The following is a 21,767-nucleotide window of genomic DNA, read 5'->3' on the forward strand; positions in this document are numbered from 1 at the left end:
GAGGGACATGAAAAGTGTGTGGCACGTTGTTAGTAAATGCTTCAGAAACTGGAAACTGAGCATTTATCACAATTTATAACCAGTTTCTGTGTTTTGACTCAGAAAAGCTATTTTCTGAAACAATAAAAAAAGTCTTCATTGCACATCTGCACCTTCATCGTGGCACAGTGGGTAGTTAGGGCTGTAAGCAGCAAGCTATCTGGTGGTGCTAGCATTTGTCTTCCTAGGGAGTGCAAGCACCTGCTTCTGTACTTTATAATTTCTGTCACTTGAATAGAAAAGGAAGACTTAGCAAGTTTTAAGGGAAAAAGTGGAAAACAAACCCATTGGTAATCTGGGAAAATAATGTGGGCTTAGCAGCTGGCAGTGTCATTTTTGATTTGTATGTAATTATTATTCAGTTTTTGGTGGTGCTTACATCCTTTGCTCCTGATGAGAAGATTCATTTGTACGCATCATTATTATCTCTTCTGACATATGCCTTAGTGACATTAATCTGTGTTTTATTTTCTGCAGTGGTAATGGTGGGGTTGTCTTTCTCTAGCTTTATTATGTTGTCGGGCTTTCTGAAGTTGTCCTCATAATACAAAGGAAAAGTGTAGCATGGGGATCCAGGGAGAACTAAGTAACACTGTGTGCGGGGGAAGCAGCTCCTCTCATCTTGCATCTTCTTTGCCAGGCTGTGATGTGCTTTCCTCACTGGTGGGCAGGCAGGCAAAATCACTCCTGTTTCAAGTTGTGCAATTGAAAAATACTTAATTAAATGTCGCTAGGAAGGCTGCAGCCATAGAAGCTTTATGTTCTTGACAGGAACGTTTAAATCCCTTTTGCAGTTTATTCTGGAAACATGAAAGATTGTTGGGGGCAGTTAGAGATTTACTCACTTCTAGCTGGACTGAAATAGCCTCATTACTTTCAAAATGTGAGCTGATAAAGTGACTCACTCATTTGAAATCATTCAAATGGTATTTTTCCAGAGCCTCTGATACTCTTTGCTTTATTACAAGATGCTAATAAGTCTTGTCAGACTGCTGAGGAAACTCCGGGTCCACTGCACTGTGGTACATCCTGGCTAGTGCAGTGGTGTAGGTGTTCTGTTTTCTTCTGTTGTCATCTTGGTTTACTGGTTTTTTCACTACACTTATTTTCTTCCTACGCTTACAGATATATACATTACATATTAAGATATTTTTTCTGTCTCAGAATCTTTCACAATATTCAACCTTGCACATCTGATTGTACAATGAGTATAATCAAATCCATGATATGGAATGTAAATGGAGGATGGAAGTTTAACCTGAGTATCTCCACTTCTCTTTCTGCTCATGTTCTTTATCCTTGTCCTGTTTTGATTAAATACTGTATTGGAGGCAGATAATGAAACACATGCATAGTAGTATAAAAAATATAAAGTAGAGTGTATCAATATTAAAAAGTGCAAGATTAAAATTAGGGCATTTGCCTTTATTTCTAGTCTGCCTGGTATTGTTCCTTTCTCCTTATTGTCTCCATTATAATACATGGAATTTATTCTCCATGATAAAGTCTCCATCTTCACATATGACTAACTGAGTTTGTGTTATGGATACTTTCTTTGTGAGAAAAAAAAATTACCTCTCTTTATGATATTGCTGGAAATGTTACCCGTTTCTTACTGAAATTTAAAAAAGGATATCTCAGAGTCCATGACTCTGAGCCGTCATTGAGGGCAGTGTGTTCCATTGGTGTGGATATCTAAAAGTCTGTGGGTAAGGACAAAGTAGTGGTGGTGGTGGTGGATTGGTTCTAGCTTATACATGGTCTCAGGTAGGTTTTTTCTCTCCTTTAAAAAAAGAAGCCGAGGAATTGGGGTATCTCTTGCTTTATTCATTAGTATATTCACATGACCTAGCAAGGAGGAGATGTTGCAGTTAGAATGTGATATATACCTCTTTAGAATGGGATTATATTCTTCTCTTCACTGGAAAACCTGAAAATTTTAAATAATGTGTATGTTTTCCCAGAATTTAAGAGACTCCTGAAATTTCTTGTTTAGATGCGCTGCATTTTGTTATTCTCTAGTAAGGTTCCCAAAATCCTGCAGGCATGGCTGTACTGAAAATTAAAGCATAATCTCATGGTCCTTAAATTTTTTGCAGCATAAAGTGCAAATGTGAGAAAACTGTTGTGGTTTTTTCCCCTTTTCTCAGACAGAACAAAAGCCTTTTCTTTTACAGACATTTAATCCGCAAACAAATAAGTCTAATTATTTGTTCATCTGTGTGTTAAACTATGCAGCACTCTTTAATGTGTCTGCAGTTCTGAATTTATGTGACTGCTTTAAAATAATGATAAACACCTCTTTATGCTGTGATTGCTTAGGAGTGGAGATACAGCGTGATACTCATTTTGGCAAAGCCCTGTTGACTTTGGGGTTGTCATACCAGTAGTGGTAACTCTTTATGCATAACTGAATATTTACTGCATAACCTCAATTATTGGTGTCTTTGCTTGACATTTATCTGAGTCATTACTACTTTTACTTATCTTTTTTTATTAGTGTTTTGCTTTATTGGAACAATAATTGGATATCTTGAAGGCATGAGCAGTCAGTGGAATAGCAGTAGTTCCCAAAAACACCTACTTGGTAGCTTTGTAGGGTGTGAGAGAAGATACCATTGCCATTGTATAGAATGGATCCATCAAAACCTTCTCCTGGAAAATACCCTTGATGGCCACCTGCAAACAAGAACAGTATGGCTCTGTACTGCATGGAGAATTGCATATTTTGAACTACAATATAGAAAATAATGTTATATCCTCTAAATGAAAATAGAGCTTTTGGTATTGTTGCTATTTTAAGCAGTTGGCTTAAATATCATTCCACACGTTTTTCATACAAGATTAATAACTCACAGGACCATTCATCTGTGTTTTTTCTATCTTTCAATAAGAAAAATGCTGCTGTTGCCAAAGATCATAGCAGATCATAGTTATTCGCTGTTGTTCTCAATGTGTACAAGTGTTCTGGTTCTGAACATATTGCGAGTAGGGATTATACTGAGGGTTTTTCCTTCTGAAAGGTAAAATGTATCAGTACACTATCATGTAAATACAAGTAAAGTGATACATTAGACAGTCAATTTGGGTAGTAAATAAGAAACAGGTAAAACAAGTCAAAAAGTAAGTCTCCCCTTAGGAAGAAGAAGGTGAGAGGACTTGCAAGATAAACATTCAGTGGTTGAAAATAATTTCTGCAAGTTCTTCAGCAAGTGCAGAGAGAGGTCCCATGCAGTTGATCCACTTCTTGGAGAGTAGCTGGATGCCTGTGTTGTGCACAGCTTGGTTGATGTGCATCCATGTAGGATGGATGCACATGTGCAGTGGTCCTGGACATGCTCAATCTGTCACCTTAGACTGATGTCCATAGGAGGGTATTTGTGTGAGAAAGCCTGGTCACAAATACAGACAGACACTGCTGTCTCTCCTGTTTCTAGTATGTGTTAGAGGAACATGCAGCTTCGAGCAAGACAAAGGACCCGCAATAAGCTTTGTGTATGTAATTAAAAGACAATTCCTGCCCTAGGGAGATCCTTAATATAGCCTATGGCACAGATGGATAAAAAACAAAAGGAGGATGACAAAGAACCACTGTTGCACTGTTCTGATGGAGCTGTATGGTCTGAAGTTTTCAGCTGTACTTGTCCAGTTCACGGATGACTGGTTTTGTGGTGAGGCCTGAATTTCCAGCTATCACTGTATGCTTTCATGAGGATACATCTTGTAGAACTGCTGTTGAAGGCTGCCTGTGATCTTATCTATAATTAGTTATAATTGTACCACTATCATTCTTTATAAAATCTTTCATTTTTTTAGAAAAACTGATAAGCAAATTCTTATAAAGCCACTCAGGCAGCCTGAGATTTCCACAGCTGAGAGATTTGCAGTTAGACAGCAGTCTGACTGATGCCATTTATGAACCAGCTCTTGATAATGGTAATAGGAAATATAGTCCCTTTTTAATAAATATTTTCTCCAAAGCAATATTTCTCATCGCTGTAAAATCTGGTGCTCTGCTTTCCAGCCTACTACAGTGATAACTGATCTCTGTGTCTTTGAAATTCAGGTCACTTGGGCTTTGGCAATTAGATTTAACACCCTAACTTTAGTCACCCAAAACAACCTGGACAGTACTTTTTCACCCACTTTTGAAGACCGAAATTATTTTATGTGAACTGATAATAAAGTTAAACCTTCCCTTGGCACAGTATTCCCCTGTGCCCTATTTCTTCCTTTGTTTGAAATGAATAGGCTGTCTCTGCCCTGCTGTCCTTGCTGACTAAGTTGTTGGCTCTGCTGCACCTCTTATGTATTGCTTCTGCTGAAGGGCACATTTCCCCCAGCTTTCTCTTGGAAGAGAATAAAGGGATTGTTGCTGATAAGATAGACTTTAATGTGGTTGGTGATTCCTTCATATGGACAAGCCTTCAGCTGTGCAAGCTGTAAATGGTCAGAATTGGTCTGTGGACTGAACCTAGTTCACAAGGCAATATCAAGCCATGGTACTGCAAAGGTAGAGTTTGACAAAGCCAAACACGGTTAGGATGAGCAGTGGCATGGGGAGTGACCAGCAGGTTTTTGAAACATCAGTATTGCCTACCTGGATAGGTTCCTTGTTTCAGGATACAGGTTGAGTGGGATAGGAGGTGTGCAAATTGGGGGTGACAGGAAAGCTCCTTCAAGAGGAGCATTCCGAGCTCTGGGCAGAGAGCTCAATTTGGCCTTGTTGCGTTTGCACTATGCAGAAAGCTGAAGAGCTTTGAAGATGAGTATGGCAGCAGTTTCCTGCTGGGGCTCTGTGCCCAAGTGAAGAGATAGAGACCAGGGTGATGGGCAGTACTGCTTAAGCAGAGGTTTGCAGTGTGCTCTGAGTGCTGTATCAGAACATGGAGGTATGTGGCTGTCTTGCATCTGTGTTTGAGCCGAACGTCACCATCACCCTTCAGCAGTCTAGGTAGGAGAAATACCTCTTCTTAGGAGGCACCATGTCTGTGGGGTGCTGGACCATTGCCAAAGAAACAATATGGAAGGCAGGGAAGGGACCATGAACCCTGAAAGAATTTAGGGTATATTTATGAAGACTGGGGCTTGTGTTCGTAAGAATAGCCGTAATGTCTTACTGTCCTGTCTCCACCTGTAAGCAGCTGCCTATGGAGTAGCCAAAACCAGTGTGCAAACATAGGCAATACTCCTTTCATAGCTTCAATTATTTTTTCTGGTTTTGGAACTTTGAAGAAGTGGCTTTGTAGTTAATAACAATCAACATATCTTTGGTTTATGTTGTCATCCATTTTCTTTTTGAAAAACATTAAGCAACAACAGCATCCTTTGGCAGTGAGCTCCCCAGGTGTTACTGGCTCCTGTCTGGGGTTAAGCCACAACCAAGAGCAATCACAGAGGTCTGTTATGCATAAAGCAAAGCTAAGCATGGCTTTAACACAAAGCCTATTTTCCTGAAGCAGTTGTAAAAAGCCCACAGTGATAAGGCATTTTATTCTGTTATTTTTCAGCACAGTAGAAAGTCATTTAATCTAAGCAACTGAAAATCATTTTCGGCTTAGCAACATGTTGAGACAAATGATAAAGTATTTAAAAGCCTCATTTTACTGAAGAATAACTGTCCTTAACAATTAAACTAATTTTAAAAAGCTTTCAGAGAGGCACAAAAGAAATTTAGCTTACAAAATTGATAATAATTTTGGATTTTTGGTTATATACAGCTTTGCACTGATGGTTTCACTGAAGCTTCAAAAACACAATGAAAATTGGGTAATATTGAAGACATCGGCAGATTTTGTTTTGTTTTATCACTGTTCCTTTCCTAGTCTGCTGTTTGAAATATGAATTATACTTTACTGTCCCTATTCTTTGTTGGTTTTCATATTCAATGTGATATAAATGTCAAAATGCCATAGTTCATTTCAAGTTAGGATGTCTCAGAATTCTTAGAATAACGTTTATGTTACTTATTTCTCCAAGAAAAAAAAGAAAAGTAACATACTTCATTTCGTTACGTAGACACTAAATTCAGACTTGAAATAACTTAATTTGTTTCTATAATCACATCAAGTGTTGTGCTCATTGCATTTAGCCCCTGCTTGGCCTTGCAGCTTATTTTTTGTAGTTTGGAATTTCATTATGCTAGAACGCATTTGTAATTATTTTTACTGTTCAGTTAATTAATTATTCAATACATAGTCATTTCCATTTGAATGAATTCCCTTGGTTTGGATCACTCAACAGCCTTTGGCTTAGGTGTTCTAGTTCTTGACTGATGTTGCATGGAAAAGTGGTCATGGGACATGGGTGTGTCCAGAGAATAGCTTGCATTCAAGTCTGGCTTGACAGGCAAAAGTAATTGGAAATGTCTCTATTTTGGAAAATAACTTCAAAAAATAAATAGAAAATCTAGCATGCTTTACCCTGCATGTTCCTTCAGTTTCCACTCTACTCCCAGTTATAGTTTTCCTTGGTCCTACGGTCAACACAAGCTTTTCCAGACCCTTTTGCATTGCTTGTGCTTGCCAGTTAGAAAGGTTTGTTGTATTGGTTTTAATAATAGAAAATAATCTTTACTACCAGGGCAAAAGTTGGCATACATTTTGTGATGACTTCTCTGTAGCTGGTGAATCCTCATGTTGATTCAGCTCAAGTTAAATCTTTTTTTAAACCCTGAATTTTCACCTTTTGTGCCTTCCTTTAATTTTAAAGAGTTTTAATTTGAAAACAGTTATTGCTTCAGTACCAATGGCATAAGTGTAGACTTATGTATTGCATAAGTATTGCATACATTTTTTATATTTAAGACTATGCTGTAACATTAATACAATTGTATATTTTCTTTGTCTAGTGTAATAATTCACCAAATTTTGATTTCTGTCATTGCTATATACTGCCCTGTCCGCCTTCCTCCCTCACTCCCTTAACTGGACTCCTATACAGGATGGTTTGTTTTGTTGGGTTTTTTTTTTAATTCCTATGTCTAAAACTGTTTGCAAAACATTTAATTCAAGTTTGTGGGTTTCATAATTTTGAGACTTAAAATTTCTAGGAAATTTTCCCAATTGCTCTTACTGAACTTCTACACTTGGAGACTTTACCTAGATCTATGATAATGGATTGTCCTAATTTTGATCCTTTTTTACTGTTGTCAAAAAAAAAGATAAATCTTGTTTACTCTTCACATAACATGGCTTTTTTCACAGAATCACAGTACAGGCAAGGTTGGAGGGGGCACAGTGGGTCATCTGGCCCAATCTCCCTGGTCAAACAGGGTCATCCCAGGGAACATTGCACAGGACTGCATCCAGACACCTCTTGAATATCTCCAGTGAGGGAGACTCCACAACCTCTCTGGGCAATCTGTTCCAGTGTGTGGTCACTGCACAGTAAAGAAGTTCTTCCTCATGTTCAGGTGGAACTTCCTGTGCATCAGTGCAGGGGTTCAGTTTGCTATTCCCGGCTCGCTCTTGCATCGAATCCGTATTAAGGGTACAGCTGGGTACCTTTCCATCTTGTGGGTCTTGGCCTCAGACTGAAACATGGCGATGGCGAGGAATAAAGTGGGACCTCCACTTGGGTTTCATCCAGGTTTCATTTCACCCAGAGGATGGCCCACGTAAAAGTGAGTTTTTCCTCTTGGGTTTCAGCTTAAGTACAGGGGGTGTGGAAAGGAGGCAGGGGACAATCTAGAACCAATCCCAGAGGCAGGGGGAGTTACCCAGAACAAGGGGACAATCAGTAGAACCCTCCCATATATAAAAAAAGGAGGGGATGGCAGGGACTCTGCCAATCACCCTGGCCCCCACTAGGACTTTCTAGCCATCTGGGCAGGGTTTGCAGAGTGATGGACAGGAGCCATAATTAAGGAAAAGCCAAAAGGGGTTTTAACATGGGGGTACGGGGACAAACCATTATAAAACAAATAACAGAAGTATGCAAAAATTTGGTAAACCCAAAATGCACCACAACACATCAGTTTCTGCCCCTTTCCTCTTGTCTTATTGCTGAGCACCACTGGGAAGAGCCTGGCTCCATCCTCTTGGCACCCTGCCTTCAGATACTGATAGACATTGATGAGGTCCCCTCTCAGTTGTCTCTTTTTGAGGCTGAACAGTCCTAGATCCCTCTTGCAGTCCCTTGTAAAGTCCTTTCTTTATTCAAAATGTGCCCTGTTTTTCCAGATACCCTGATTGCCATTTTGATGAAATGCTTAAATTTATTTTTTAATATTGTATCAGTCCATTCAAAAAATACAACTTTGTTGGGTTTTACTTCTCTACCAAATTGGGAGAACTAATTAGGCATATTATTGTGCTTTTCAACCCTAAAGTTAAAGTTTTCTTTGCAGACACTCTTGGAGATCTTCTATATTTCTGCGTTGTATTTTACAGTGGAATTAATCAGTTCCTTTTTCAAACCATCTGGTTGGGGTTTTTTTCATTATAACTGCAAATGTCTAAATGTAGTTTCAGTTCTTCAGAGTAAAAAGTATGATCATTGTAAATAAAGCTTGAATTGAGTTTTCATCTCTTTCTGCAAAAGCAAGCTGGTACCGCCACAGAGAAGAAAAAAACGTAAAAACCCGAGCTTAAAGAAATGGATATTTGGTGAGTTAATTATGCCCAAATGTAGAAGTATGTGAAAACTAAATGCCTTTTAAAGAAGTATTTGCTGTCTAATAATCACTACACAGTTAAATCAATGAGAAAACTTAAGAAGACAACAATAGGCACACTTTTATAGAGGTGCGGAAAACTGGAAAAATTTGCAGATAGAAATGTATTTTATCCAGACCTTTGGAGTAGTTTTTTAATTGCATTTATTATTTGTCTCAACAAATGCTTAAATTATTTACCTATGTCTTATTAAAAAAACAAATAGAAATGTGATATAAAATTTCATTCTATTTCAGCTCCTGTGATGTGATGTTTGGTTGTTAGTGCTTTCTGATGTCTTTGCTGTGGACAGGCTTGGACTGGAGTTGGTGGATTAGGTCCTTGTCTTTTCTGCCCATCTCTACTCTGTCCAGCACTGTAGGCTCTTTGAGACTTACACACACATGGTGTGCTACATTCACTGTTTCAGATTATGTTTGGAAACGTAATTTGGCTTTTTGACTCCTGGAGTTACCAACCATCAATGATTTAAAATGGTGTAGGAGTACAGTTTCATCAGGTGTACTCAGCCTTTACTTACGGCTTCCCAGAACTGACCATGGTAAGAATCTCAACTCTTGTTTCTGAGCAATGGTTTGGCAGTGCTCGGGGTGCTCTGGAGCGTGTGAGCCAGGCTGGGTATATGCCACCAGAACCGCCTTTCAGCAGTTGGTGAGCACGTTTTGGGATTGTGGGCAGGGCCCACCAGAGATGCAGCTGTCTAGTGTGTGTGATTTTTCTAGACATACTATATCATTATGCCTTGGAGCTCTGCCTAAAGGATTTGAAAAGGGTCACACAGCTGTAGAGAATGCAGGAATGAAGCTCAGTTCTGTATCAGCTGGAGAATCTTACTCGTTCACCTTTAACATATAGAAGTAACAGACAATTAAAACAAGCTTCAGAAATAGGAGAGAGGCGGATGAGACAAATATGGGCTAGCTAGTATAGGAATGGTGTGTCTTGAGAGAGAGGAGAAATGCAGAAAGAATGTAAAAGCTGCATTAATCAGAGACAAGCATGGGGCAGGCCTTGTGGAATCAGAATGTGGCCTCCAGAGTCCACAGTGGTTAAAACAGTCAGGGGTATTTGAATTGCACATCAGAAACTCAATATCTTTTGTGGTGGGGGCACTCTATTAGTAAAATAATTGTAAATTACGACCTAAGAACAATTTGTGAGTGCTGTTAGCAACAACCTGTCGTTTCAAGTTGCACCATCCCCAGAGTCACCTGAAAGCTGCTGTGCATCAGATTTGGAGCTGAATGACAACAATAAATACAGGCTGTCTCAGAAGTAGAAATGTATCCAGAGTCCAAGTATTTCAGCAAATATGTGACTGGAGGAGAAATACTGTTTGTTCTAAAGCTTTCCAGTAGGATAAGATTTTGTTTATGATATGCAGCAATAGTTTCAATCTACGTGATGCCCTGTGAGCCACGCTGGTTATCCACTGAGCTTGCAAGGAAGTAAATAGACTATATGCTCTGACTGTCAGCAGTGTGACAGATAGCTGAGGTGTTCTGGGACATTACTCCTAAGAATTGTGTTTTCTTGGGGTTTTTTATGTGGTGAAGTTTTTGTTGTTGTTTGGGGTGGGGAGTGTAGTTTAACTAGAAGATTTGTTTTTATGATTCTTAGTGCTTAAAAATTAAATACTCAACTGTTACAGTTTTTAAGGCAGGCATAGACTTTCAAATTAGCTCCCCAAAATGACCTCTGACCAGTCTCTTGTGTCATTCTTTCAGGGATGCTGTAAGAGTTGTCTTTCCAGTTTCAAGTCCCAGATCCTAACACTTCCAAGTTTTTAAAATGAATATTAAAACTGACACATCCCCAAAGAAAAGCAGTGCCAACTTACAGGTCCAATGTCTGCATTAGTAATTTTTTCAGTATGTTATAATGCAGTAGTGTCTAAAGCCATGAATAGGTGGAGGGGTTCAAGGGTACTACTGAGGTAAGAAGCAGGAGAAGCACTTGAGAGACATGCCTGTCTCAAGGTCTCAAAGGCCTTTTTGGCTTGAGGTGTAGTGCTTTAGTTTTTCTAACCAAGGGAGTCAGGAAATCTCAAATCAGATAAAGTTGTTAACTTACCCTTTCCTCATCTTACCTTTTCAAAAAATTGAGAAATGCCGCTGTGCTTGAGCCGTGCTGGGCACAGTGACAGGGCTATCACAAATTACGCAATGCTTTTCTCCTCCATCTTCATATGTCAAGAAAGATGGAGGGGAGCAGTTCCTCTTCAATGACAGGGTATTTCCTTCTTGCCATAAATGCTAGAAGGGCTATTTTACCTCTGTGTCTTGGTTTTGGTTTCACTATCATGAATGAGAGAGGTGCAGGATAGATTTAGGAAACAGGTCTGTACAGTGTGAGATGGGATGGTTTGAGGGAGGGAAACAAGTTGTGTTTTGGATGTAAGTGAACTTGCTAGAGAGAAGTGGAAGGAAATAAAATGAGAAGTACTTGCTGAATTCACAGAGGAAAAGATGTGGCATGAAAGGAAAGGAGATGTGCAGGGAGGAGATAGGAGGAAAGTAATAAAGCACCAAAAATGTTTAATTACAAAAACAAAAAGTTAAATTGATTGCAGCAGTGTGCTACAATTAAATTTAAGGCCTTGAACAGAGAAAGTATAGGCTAGGAGCTCTAAATTTTATAATTTTTTATTATTACAGTCTTGTTCAGACAAATAAATTATTTGACAATAATTAAAAGCTTCTTTCAGGCTGAGGCTTGTGAGGTTTTCCCCAAAACACATTTGTAGAATTTGGTTATAAATGCTTGGAAATAGATAAAAATGAAAATGCTGATACAGCGCAGAGTGTGGTAGTGAGAGTATGCTTCAAAAACATGAGACATTTTATTGCATTATGTCTTAGGATCTTAGCATTTAATAATTATTTCCCATTCATATCAAATTTGTTCTTCCCTCCTTTTCCTCTTTTTTTCCCCACTTTTCCTCCCAGTCTGAGAGTACTTAACAAGCACTGCAGAATTCTATTCTGTATGAGCATCCTCCAGTGCACTTCAGTATAATGGTGAATGTGCTGCAGTTTCCGCGCTAATTGCTCTTGAGCTGGTGTGTAGGTCATCACCTCGTGCTTTGCTTTGTGTCCTAAGAGCTGCTAAAGCTCACATTGCTGTGCTGTGGCTTTCCAGTGGCTCTTGCAGGTTTGTTGCAAATCAGTGCTGTCTTGCTGCACCTGCAGCACAGCTTTTTGCTCTTCACCAGGCATAAACAGCAGGTGGTTCCCTCATAGGAATATTTCATGTAAGCAAAGCTTTTTCACATTTAGCTCTGCTCCTGCTTCATTGCCACTTCAGGCAATAGGCAGCAGCTCCTCTAATCTCTTCAGAAATGCATCTTGGTGAAACAGCTTTCTGCAGCTGCTGAAGAGTTAAAATTGTTGCTTAGTTCAAATGATAAAGAGCCTTGTATGTTAGGCACTAGAATGTGGCTCCATTGGGGCGTATATAATTGAATATACTTTTTTCTTTTATTTCATTCTCTCTCACTTGAGAGGAAGCTGCATCTCTCCCTCATTCAGCAATCTGGGAATTCATATGTCCCCTGAATGAATGAACTGAAACAATATGCAATTTCCTATTTCAACTGGCTTTTATGAAAATCATGGCCAGCAACGTTAGACTGACATTTGGTTTTCTACAACTTGAAATGATTTGCAGAATGAGGTTCACCACAGCAGTGTGATGCTGGCAGCGCAGGGACTGTGTGTAAAAGGCTGCTGGGTCAGTTTTTGAGTCATGTGCACCAATTTCACACAGCTGTAGCTGCAGTTGCTACATTTTCCTGACTCTCACTAGCATCCAGCAAAAAGCAATGCAGGTTGGTTTCACTGGATGTTCATTTAAAAACAAAGATCTCATTTAAAAGCAAAGGCTGTGCTCAGGCTGTGACATTGTTTCTAAAACATCATTGTTGTTTCTTTAGTCACTTCTGTGCTGAGTTTGTGCATCCAGGGCCCGGATGCAGCCGTTGAGACCATTCCAAAAGCACACAGACATCCACAGAAGTGCTTTGTCAGGGGTGTGGAGGATGTGCTGATTCAGAACTTATGGCTGCCCATCCCCTCCTCACTCCCTGTGCGAAGGGGTATTGTCATCACTGCTCTTTCACAGAGAGCAATTGCTTCCCTTCTAGACTGGCTGGCTCCAGCCAACTCCATGGAAAAGGAGGATCTCTAAGCCTTCCCACCCCACTGATGTGTCTTTGTGCAATTGCCACAAAATGCCTTCAAAATTTAGCAAGATAGAGCACATCAGCAGCCATGCCCAGATGTAATGTTGGGGTGGTTTTTTTCAAGGAAACTGGAGGTTATGGTAAGACACAGCCTATCTCCAATGAAAAGCTTCTTACTTGAGGAAGAAGAGATACTGGGACAGGAAGGAGAGAAATGGAGAGGAAAAGCTAACATGGTCAGTGCTCAGGGCTGTCTAGGAAGGAAACCAAAAGTGTGGGAAAGAATGTAGAAGAGGAGAGTAAAGGTTTAGGTTGTTTCAAATCAGGGGTATCTGTTGAAGTTTACTTTAGGGAACTTAGAAATCAGCTAAAAAAAAAAATCTTTGGATCATTAGGCTTCTTAAGAAGCCATGGAAGGAGAGAAATTCACTTTAGAGGAAGAGGGAGGGAGAGAGAGGGATGCCTTCTCTAACATAGAAAGAGAAGTTGTTGGTAACTATAAAACAGGTGTTGCAAAAAATGGAATTAATTATTAAATAATTTGCAAGTACTTAGCAAGTAGCAAGGGACTACCCAAATGGATTTGTCAAGAACAAATTATGTTGAGCTAGTCCAACTTTCAGTGTTGACAGACAAACTGGCAGAAAGTCTAAGAAAGAATTATTAGATGTAATCCATTCTGACTTTAGTAAGGCTTTTGACACTATTTCACTTGACATTGTACTATGCAAACCAAGGAAGTAATTTAAATGAGGTATCTCTAAAGTGACTTCTGCAGTAGTTGAAAAACTGCAGTAAAGATTTGGTTTTCAATGACCTGATAGTCTAAGTGGTGGGAATTCATTTTCTCAAGGGCTTTGTCATGTGCCCTGTTCTCTTTCTTTTATGATTTGTGTAATGAATTTAAAAATACTTAGGAAAATTGTGCATGGTGCTCAACTGAAAGGGGTTATGAATGTTTTGAAGACAGGACAGAATTCAAAATTCTGGATAAATTAGGATAAGAGTCTGAAGTGAGATGGTATTCAGTGGAAGCCACAGCTGGGAAGGAAAAATCATTTGTAAAACAGGAAATAAGAAGTTAAGCAGCTGTGCTGCAGAGCAGAATCAGTGTTCATTTTTAGTGGGTGACAAATTAAGCAGCTTAGTGGTGTGATACCATTGCAAAGAGCAAGAGTCTTTCTAAGTTTTGTAAAGACTGTTTGTCCCATGTGAAGCTGTTGTGGATGGTGTCTGCTGTGTTTTGGTATAACACTAGGGAAGGGATAGGCAAACCGAATATGGAATGGGAGGGAGGATTGTTTTAGAAAACATGATGTGAGACAGGGATGAAGAATAAAGACTTTTTTTACTTGAATTTAGGAATTCTCTGTTTTTCTGAGCTTGTCAATTACCAAACATTCCATTACTCTAAGAATAATATAGCATTTTCAGATTCACTGGACTAGATTAAAGAAGAAGCAGGATCACCATCTGAAATTGGTGACTTATTAAGTTGAGCAAAATTAAAAATACTTCAAAGAGGTGTACAATACATGGAAAAACTTTAGAGAGCTTTGGGGTTTTACTGTTTTCTTAGCAAAGAGAATTCAAATACTTATTCAGCCCTGTTACTGCTTATCCCCTGCTGGAATTAATAACACTGCACATAACCTTACTATTTAAACAATTCCTAATTAGGGGTGAGTTTGCCTTCCAGATTCTCCCACAAATTGATGCCATGCTGGTTTTTCCTCTTCTTGTGAAGGAGACAGTCGAAGTCATTACCTTGCCAGTTATACTCAGTTCAGACACCTACTTCATTCAAACTACTCTTAGATATTTTTTCCATTCTCATAGGGAAAATGCCAACTCAGATTCCCCAAAATTACCATTTTGCTCATGTTCTTCAGAACAACTTGATGACTTAGAATTTTTCCATGCTCTTCGGTTGCTCCTGATGCACTTTCATGGTTGAGAATGTTCCTTCTTTACAGTCTTTGGTTTGCTCTAGAGGGCTTTGGCATCATCTCCCAGAGGAGTGGGCCACAGCTATGAAGGTGAGGTCAGCAGACTCACCTTTACCACTGGTCAGTCTATCAGATCATCTCTCTTGCTGTAGAGACTGATGGTGCCTAGTGGAAAGTGTCCACCTGACATCTGCTTTCAATCCCTGCCTTGCAGAGCAGCACTGCAAGCTCAGCAGCTTTCTGCACTTCAGTTCTGCTATGAGATGCATGGAATACTGTCACCTGGTAATTGTTGGGCTTTTGATGATATTAATTGGCTATGGGTTATGGCAGCTTCTTAGGAGATTTAATTCTGTGTCAGAAGATCTTTCCCTCTGAGACTGGAACAATAGTTACAGTGTAGTCTATCATGTTGAAATTTCTGTATGGCATTATGATGCATTACAGTAATTATTAATAAAGTGAAGAATGTGCAGGGCAAAAAAGCTACAAATGCATCTAGCAAGAAAGAACTGGGATGACTAATGTTTTATAAAGACAGAGTGAAAAATCTATGTATCATGTAACAGCTATGCAGATTTTCCCAGGGTATTCAATATAAAGTCTATGACTTCAGTATTTGCTCTATTTGCAGAATTTTTCATTCTGTTAATAAAAATGCCTTTCTGTGTATCAAATACCCCTGACATATTCTGTAGTCTTGAGATGACTACAAAGTAATTACAAACAGTTATATTCTGTAACAGAGCACAAGGGTGAATATTTTAAATATATGTTCATCAGACTAAAGAGGGACTTTGGAACTGGATGTAGCTGAAGTCACTGTAATTGTGATTTCAAAAAAAAAAAAAAAATTCCTTTCACCTGACAGTGCATTGGGGTTTGATTCAAAACTTGATGCTGCTGATGCACACAGAATACATAGCAGTAAGAAATCTCCTGATCCTGGGGAAGGGGGAGTAGAAGTAGAGAGCTCTCCTTTAACTGTGTGTAACGTATATGAGAGGGGAGGAAAAACCACGAAGGAGGCTTTTTTATTGTTTGCTTTGAGCATCCTCTTTTCTTTCATAGCCCATGGAGTAGTTATCTTTCCCTTAATATCCAGGTTGGTGGCAGGCTGCAGCTGTACAGCCTGTTGTTGCGTGAGTTAATGATGTGAAGGAAGTCCCACAGGAGTTTCTGTGGTCTGTGGGGGAAACTTGTTTGGTGCTGTTTCCGGGTGGTGACAAACAGTTCATTTCAGGAGCTTGACAGAGTCAGTGAGGAGGGGGACATGGGAGCAGGGAGAGGTTTTCCAGCTGGTACTTTTTTGGCCTTTTCAGCCAGGTGGCATTTGGCTACATACAGAATGAAAGCAGCAGGTGAGTTTCCTTACACAGCAGGTCTGCCTGCAAGACTGTTTAGGTCCCCTTGTTTTCAGACAGAAAAGAGGTTGCTTTCTTTTGAACTTGTTGGAAATGCTGATATATGTTGATAAGACGGTACTACATGGTGACAGTGTAGTTGTTCACTCCATCAGAGCCAGGGAGAGCTGTGAAAGGCCTCCAGTTGCAGGGGAGTTGAGCATCACTTCCTGTGCACTTAGCAGTCTTGCTGTAAGCTTCTTTGGGCAGGAAAGAAGGGGGTAAGCGTGATGCCTGCACCTAGAAAACAAAGGAAAATTATTATATTTGAGATAAAAATGGAGAAACAATAAATAATGGTTCCATCTCTTGGTGCCATTTTATAGTCCAATTCTGAGTACAAGCTTACATTGAATCTCATTTTACTAGTACATTCTGCTGCTGAAGCTGCCCTTGAGATGATTGCAGTTTACCCATGGCAGTTTATTATAGCTAATGCTAATGCAGATGTTTTTCTAAAAAGAAATCTCCAATAAGCAAATGACAAAAATATCCAACTGTGGTGTTATGCAGGATTATCTTTTTCACTTGTAGATCAAATTTCTTCAAATTATCATGTGCAAAGCTGTGGTTGTACATTCATATGAGCTAATTGCCTGAATACAGGTCTTTATCCCTGTCCTGGTTTTGGATGGGACAAAGTTAATTTTCTTCCTAGTAACTATTCAGTGTTGCGTTTTGGATTAAGTATGAGTTAATTGTTGATATCACATGGATGTTTTTGTTGTTGCTGAGTGGTATTTACAGTAAGTCAGGGACTTTCCAGCCTACCATCCCCTGCCAGCAAGAAGGCTGGAGGGGCACCCGAAGTTGCAAGGGGACACAGCCCCACAGCTGGTGACCCAGCTGGCCAAAGGGATATTCCAGACCATACAACATCATGCTCAGTATATAAACTGGGGGCAAAGCTGGTCAGGGGGGGCTGCTCAGGGACTGGCTGGACATCACTTGGTGAGTGGTGAGCACCTGCCTCGTGTATCACTCATTTTGTATATTTTAATTTGTTTATAATTACTGTCATTATTACTATTTTCTTCCTGTTCTGTTCCATTAAACTGTCTTTACTGCAACTCATGAGTTCTCTCACTTTCACTCTTTCGAGTCTTTCCCATTCCACTGTGGAGGACAGGAGAAGGGGGAAGTGAGGAATTGGGTGTTTGGTGCTTAGCTGCTGGCTGGAGTTAAACCATACTCTCAGATACTTGACTGAGAAGGGTCTCTCCCTCAGCATCCATAGTTCAGGCATAGCTGAGCTGAAGCTGAGATCAGAGTTGTCCACTGTGCAGAGAAAATGCATTGTGCTGCAGGATGTCTAATGATTCTTTGATGAAGAAAGAGCCACATCAGGCAGAGGCTCTGCTGAAGGAATTTTAAGGTTAGTATTGCTGTCTTTTAATCTCAAAGTTTAGACACTTCTGTGCAAATTCTTCCCTTAGAAATCTTCTCCCTTCTACAAGACAGCCAGTCTGCTCCTCTCGGCTTCTCCAGAAGGTGTATTGATATGCTTTGAAGGTGAGTGATTTCGGTGTGATCACCTTTGGCTTTCTCTACATCCTTGGAAGAGGTTGTGGCCACGAGCCCAGCAGAACATAGCCTCAGTGGAGATGGTGAACTTTTCCTTCTGGGGCTGTTCTTGTACCAGCTGATAGGAAATGTAAAGCTTGAACTTTCAAACTGCAATTCGCAGGGAGTGCTTGTGCAGGGAAGGTCAGGCTGATGGATTGTCAGCTTTAGTCAGTCCCACAGGGAATGGTGTGGCCTGAAATGTTGAAAGTTCATTTCATGCTGCCTTTGCACAACTTTTTTTTTTTTTTTTTTTTTTTTTTTTTTTTTTTTTTTCTTCAATTTTAATGCCAGAGTTTCTCGCTGCTGTTTGAAAAGATAAGTGAATTTCTTTCAAGTCCTTGTGGCCAAGCTGGCTACATCCCAGGGATTGCATTGAGGTGTTTGTGGGCTGTGTTGACGATCCAACATTTCATGTCAGTGCCTGTTAAATTTACTCTTGGACTTAGACTCAGTTGTGGTCACTGGTGTTGCTTCCAAGGCTAGATTTGCATGCCTGTTAAAGGTGACAGCTTTTGCCATGTGTATTTTTAAATTATTGGTTCTAATAATGAAACTTGGGATAGTTTATACTTATTAAATTGCCTCCTTAAACTAGACTTAGATTGTTTTTGGGATCTCAGATGCTCTCACCTCCAATGTCAGTCTCCCTTGTCTTTGTTTTCTGTCCTCAGGTTGCTTTTCCTTATTCATTAAACAATCCTTCCTTTACTTGGGGTTGCTCACATTTTGTCACATTTCACTGTGCTAATGTTTGAAAAGAAAAAGTTTCTCTTCTTTGGGAAGAAGAGTTTGCAAATCCTGGATGAATCTGTGTAAGATAATATTTTGTATCATTAGTAAACAGGGCAAGGCAGAGAGTTGATAGTTTCATTTTCTCTAGAGAAGATGGATTTTTTTATGCTCTTTGATGTGTGGGAAGAGGAAGGGAATTTATGTGTAGTGTGCCATTCTCCTGATTTTAAAATCAATGGTTTTGCCTCTTCCCTTTCTCCCTGAACTGCTCAGACTTAATTACATTCTTCAGTTGGGAACATAGGATTTATTTGCATTATCAGTTATAATTAAAGAAAAGTCCATGGTAATTACTGTCTAATATGCATTATCATTATATGCAAATGTTGAATTCTTGCAGACAGCCTTATAGAGCCAATTAAAAAATGATCTGTTTAAGATTAGATTCTTCAGACTTTTTCCATTCCACAAATAAGAATCACTTTGGCACTATTTTTGTTCGGTTTAAGAGATGACTGAGCTTGAGGAGACAAGTTGTCATTTATAATAAATGTTCTGTTTTCCCTATACTTTAGTTTTCATTGCTGATGTGTGTTCCTTTTGCAAAGCTGCAGTAACACTTCAGAGTTTTTATTAACTTACGAAGATTAACATTTACTAGGACCACAACCTAACTTCCTTTATGATATACAGAGATGCCACCTGTAATAAAAACCACATTTTGAAATAGTGAACATGTATGTAGTAAGCTTCGTTTCTAAATTACTTCAGTATCTTGTGGTTTCAGTCACGATTACACGAAGATGATGCTCATGGTGAAAGGGAGATGTCAAATTTAAGCAGCAGGAAGCCCCGAGACAGCGCTGCTGGCTGGAGCCTGCTGCCCTCTGCCTGTGGAATTCGGGAAACGTATTTTGCTTCTCCTTAAAGCATTTAACCTGTCCCTGCAAAACTCGCATTTTTCTCTTGGGAGATCTTAGGAATTCCCTCCCAATAGAAGAGCTTCTTTGCAGAATTTTTAACACCTCAGCTTTTAGGATTACCTATATTCTTACCGTTTGCCATGTTCCCTAAAGGATCATCATATCAGCACTCCCACTTTTTATTTTATATATGAAGCCCTCTGGGATAACAGAATTTTTCTGGCTCTAGTTATTCTCTGATTTTTCTGATAAAGGCCTTTCTGAAGAAGCATGTGGTGTTCAGAGAGTTTAAATAAAAAATGAACTGTGTGTCTGGAACTAAAGTAGTAAAGCAAAAAAGATGATTTTTAATGATTATTTAAATGGTGGTAGTAATGTGAGGCTTACTTACGATTTGAAGAAATTGATAGTGTTTGCATCTGTATCCCATTTTTACAATGTGTGCAAATCACCCAAGTGTACAGATAGGTGTTTGTACGTTTAGGTATTAAGGATGTTATATAAACAATGTAAAACAAGATTTCCACGTGTGTAGTAGAGACTTGTGGAGTTCTGTCAACCTTCTGATTACTTCATCATACAGAATAAATATTTTAGAATGGTGTTTTGAGAAACAGAGAGAAAGAGCTTTAAAACAACTTACTGAAAAGAGCCATAAAATCTATCTCTCCTATCATCTTAATGACATTAATTTCTAAACTCACCTAAGCTCATATTTATGAAGTAGTGTGTTACTTTAGCAGAATACAACATTTCCATGAAACATGATATCAGGCAAAAAAAATTCCAAGAGATCAACAATTCATCGGTTTGAAATGAGAGACAGAGTGAGTAATGGATTTGTCTCAGTAATTAATTGAGCCAACAATGTAGCAGGCTGGTCACTCCTACCAAGTCCCTTAGGTCCAAGGGAGGGTAAAGGCGTGTGGATGGTAGGGCTGGGGCAGTATTGCAGCCTGTCAGGCTCCCTCATGCGTATCCAGCCTCTTGCATTTCAAATTTCAAAGTAAAATGCACGCAGTGATTTTCTTTTTTAGAGAATTCCATAAATATTTTAAATGAAACAGAACATTCGTTTCATGACTCTTGCATTATTTATTTTAAGCCTGCTATAATAACGAAATCTGAAAGTTTGTGTAGAGTGAAAGGCAAGCAGAACCCAGATTCTTATCTATGAACATTACTGTGCAAGCTATAATTACAGTTAATACTGGATACTTATTTGATGCTTATCTGGAATTTGCTAGGAAGCTGCTTAGATTCTTTGTGCAAGTTATCTTGCAGATGTGCACTGCAAAGCAGCTGACCACCAGCACTGGGTAAGATTTGGTGCAATGTACTGCAATGTTCACGTTGTGCATTGCCAGCAAAAATACAGGTGTTTTTTGGAAGAGGAAAGTGGCAGCTCTTGCCAGCAGAGGGAGTCGATGGACACTGATCTGGGACTCCCCGTCTGTGTGCAAGGGTGCTTGGAGCGGTGTGTGCTCCACTGTGTGTGCAGACATACTCAAATTTCTGTATGCTTCAGTCTTTTTTCTTAAGAAAATCTTGATAGGGATTTGTGCTTATGGATCAAAAAAGGTGAATAAATGCATTAGTGTTACCACATTTCACTTTTAAATAAGAGAGATGAAAGTTAAAATAGTTATCACCTTGTTGCAGACACATCAGACAAGAGGACTGTTTTCACCATTTTACTGTAATTTTGATATTACCTAAGGATTTAATAAAAGCAGGTCTTTCTTTCTTTGTTATTCAGTTCTGTTCACAGACAATGCTTTTAAGCCTTGGCGTTGGAGGACTGGAAGCAGCTCCATCCCCATGGTTCTGAAGTTCTTGGTAGGAGGAAAAGGCACGGAGCAAGGAAGCAGCTACAAAGGAGTGATTACAGGGGGGCATTCCTTGGCAGACAAAGAGCTGCTGCACCCAGTTGGTGCCATCTTTGTGCTTTCCAGACTGTCTGTGAGGGAAGGACAGATTTAAGGTGGTGGCTGCTCCATGCATTAGGAAGTGCTTTGACCAAAGCAAAAAAAAAAAATAGTTCCTGGGACCCAGGGCCTTCTGTTACATCTTACTAATTCCTATCACCTAGATTGAGCATCTCTTGCTTTGAAAGTGGAATATTTTTCTCTAGTTGACCAGTGGCAGGAGACTGTTGTTTCCCCATCTGCTGTGCAGAACTGGCTTTATATCCACAGTTACCATCATCTCCAGTCCACCATCTGATTGAAAGAGGAGCATGATGCACTTATCAGCTGAAAAGCTGCTATTGTTACACATTCATGACTTTGTCT

At 39.5% G+C, this 21,767-nt stretch overlaps 1 protein-coding gene across 10 annotated transcripts in view; it reads left to right on the forward strand.

The window, feature by feature from the left end:
• Window positions 1–21,767, forward strand: part of GRIP1 (glutamate receptor interacting protein 1) — a gene marked incomplete at its 5' end in the record, with an annotated part of 314,511 nt that overhangs the window by 123,210 nt on the left and 169,534 nt on the right. The window contains one exon of one of the 10 annotated variants that reach the window (XM_083859439.1): window positions 16,123–16,210. The exons of the other annotated variants lie outside the window; for them this stretch is intronic. Coding sequence (XP_083715565.1) covers window positions 16,123–16,210 — 88 coding nt within the window. Of the gene's footprint in view, window positions 1–16,122; window positions 16,211–21,767 lie in introns of those variants that run through there. 10 annotated transcript variants of the gene reach the window in all.

This window comes from Zosterops lateralis (genome assembly GCF_965231275.1).
Source record: "Zosterops lateralis genome assembly, chromosome: 4".
Lineage (NCBI taxonomy): Eukaryota > Metazoa > Chordata > Aves > Passeriformes > Zosteropidae > Zosterops > Zosterops lateralis.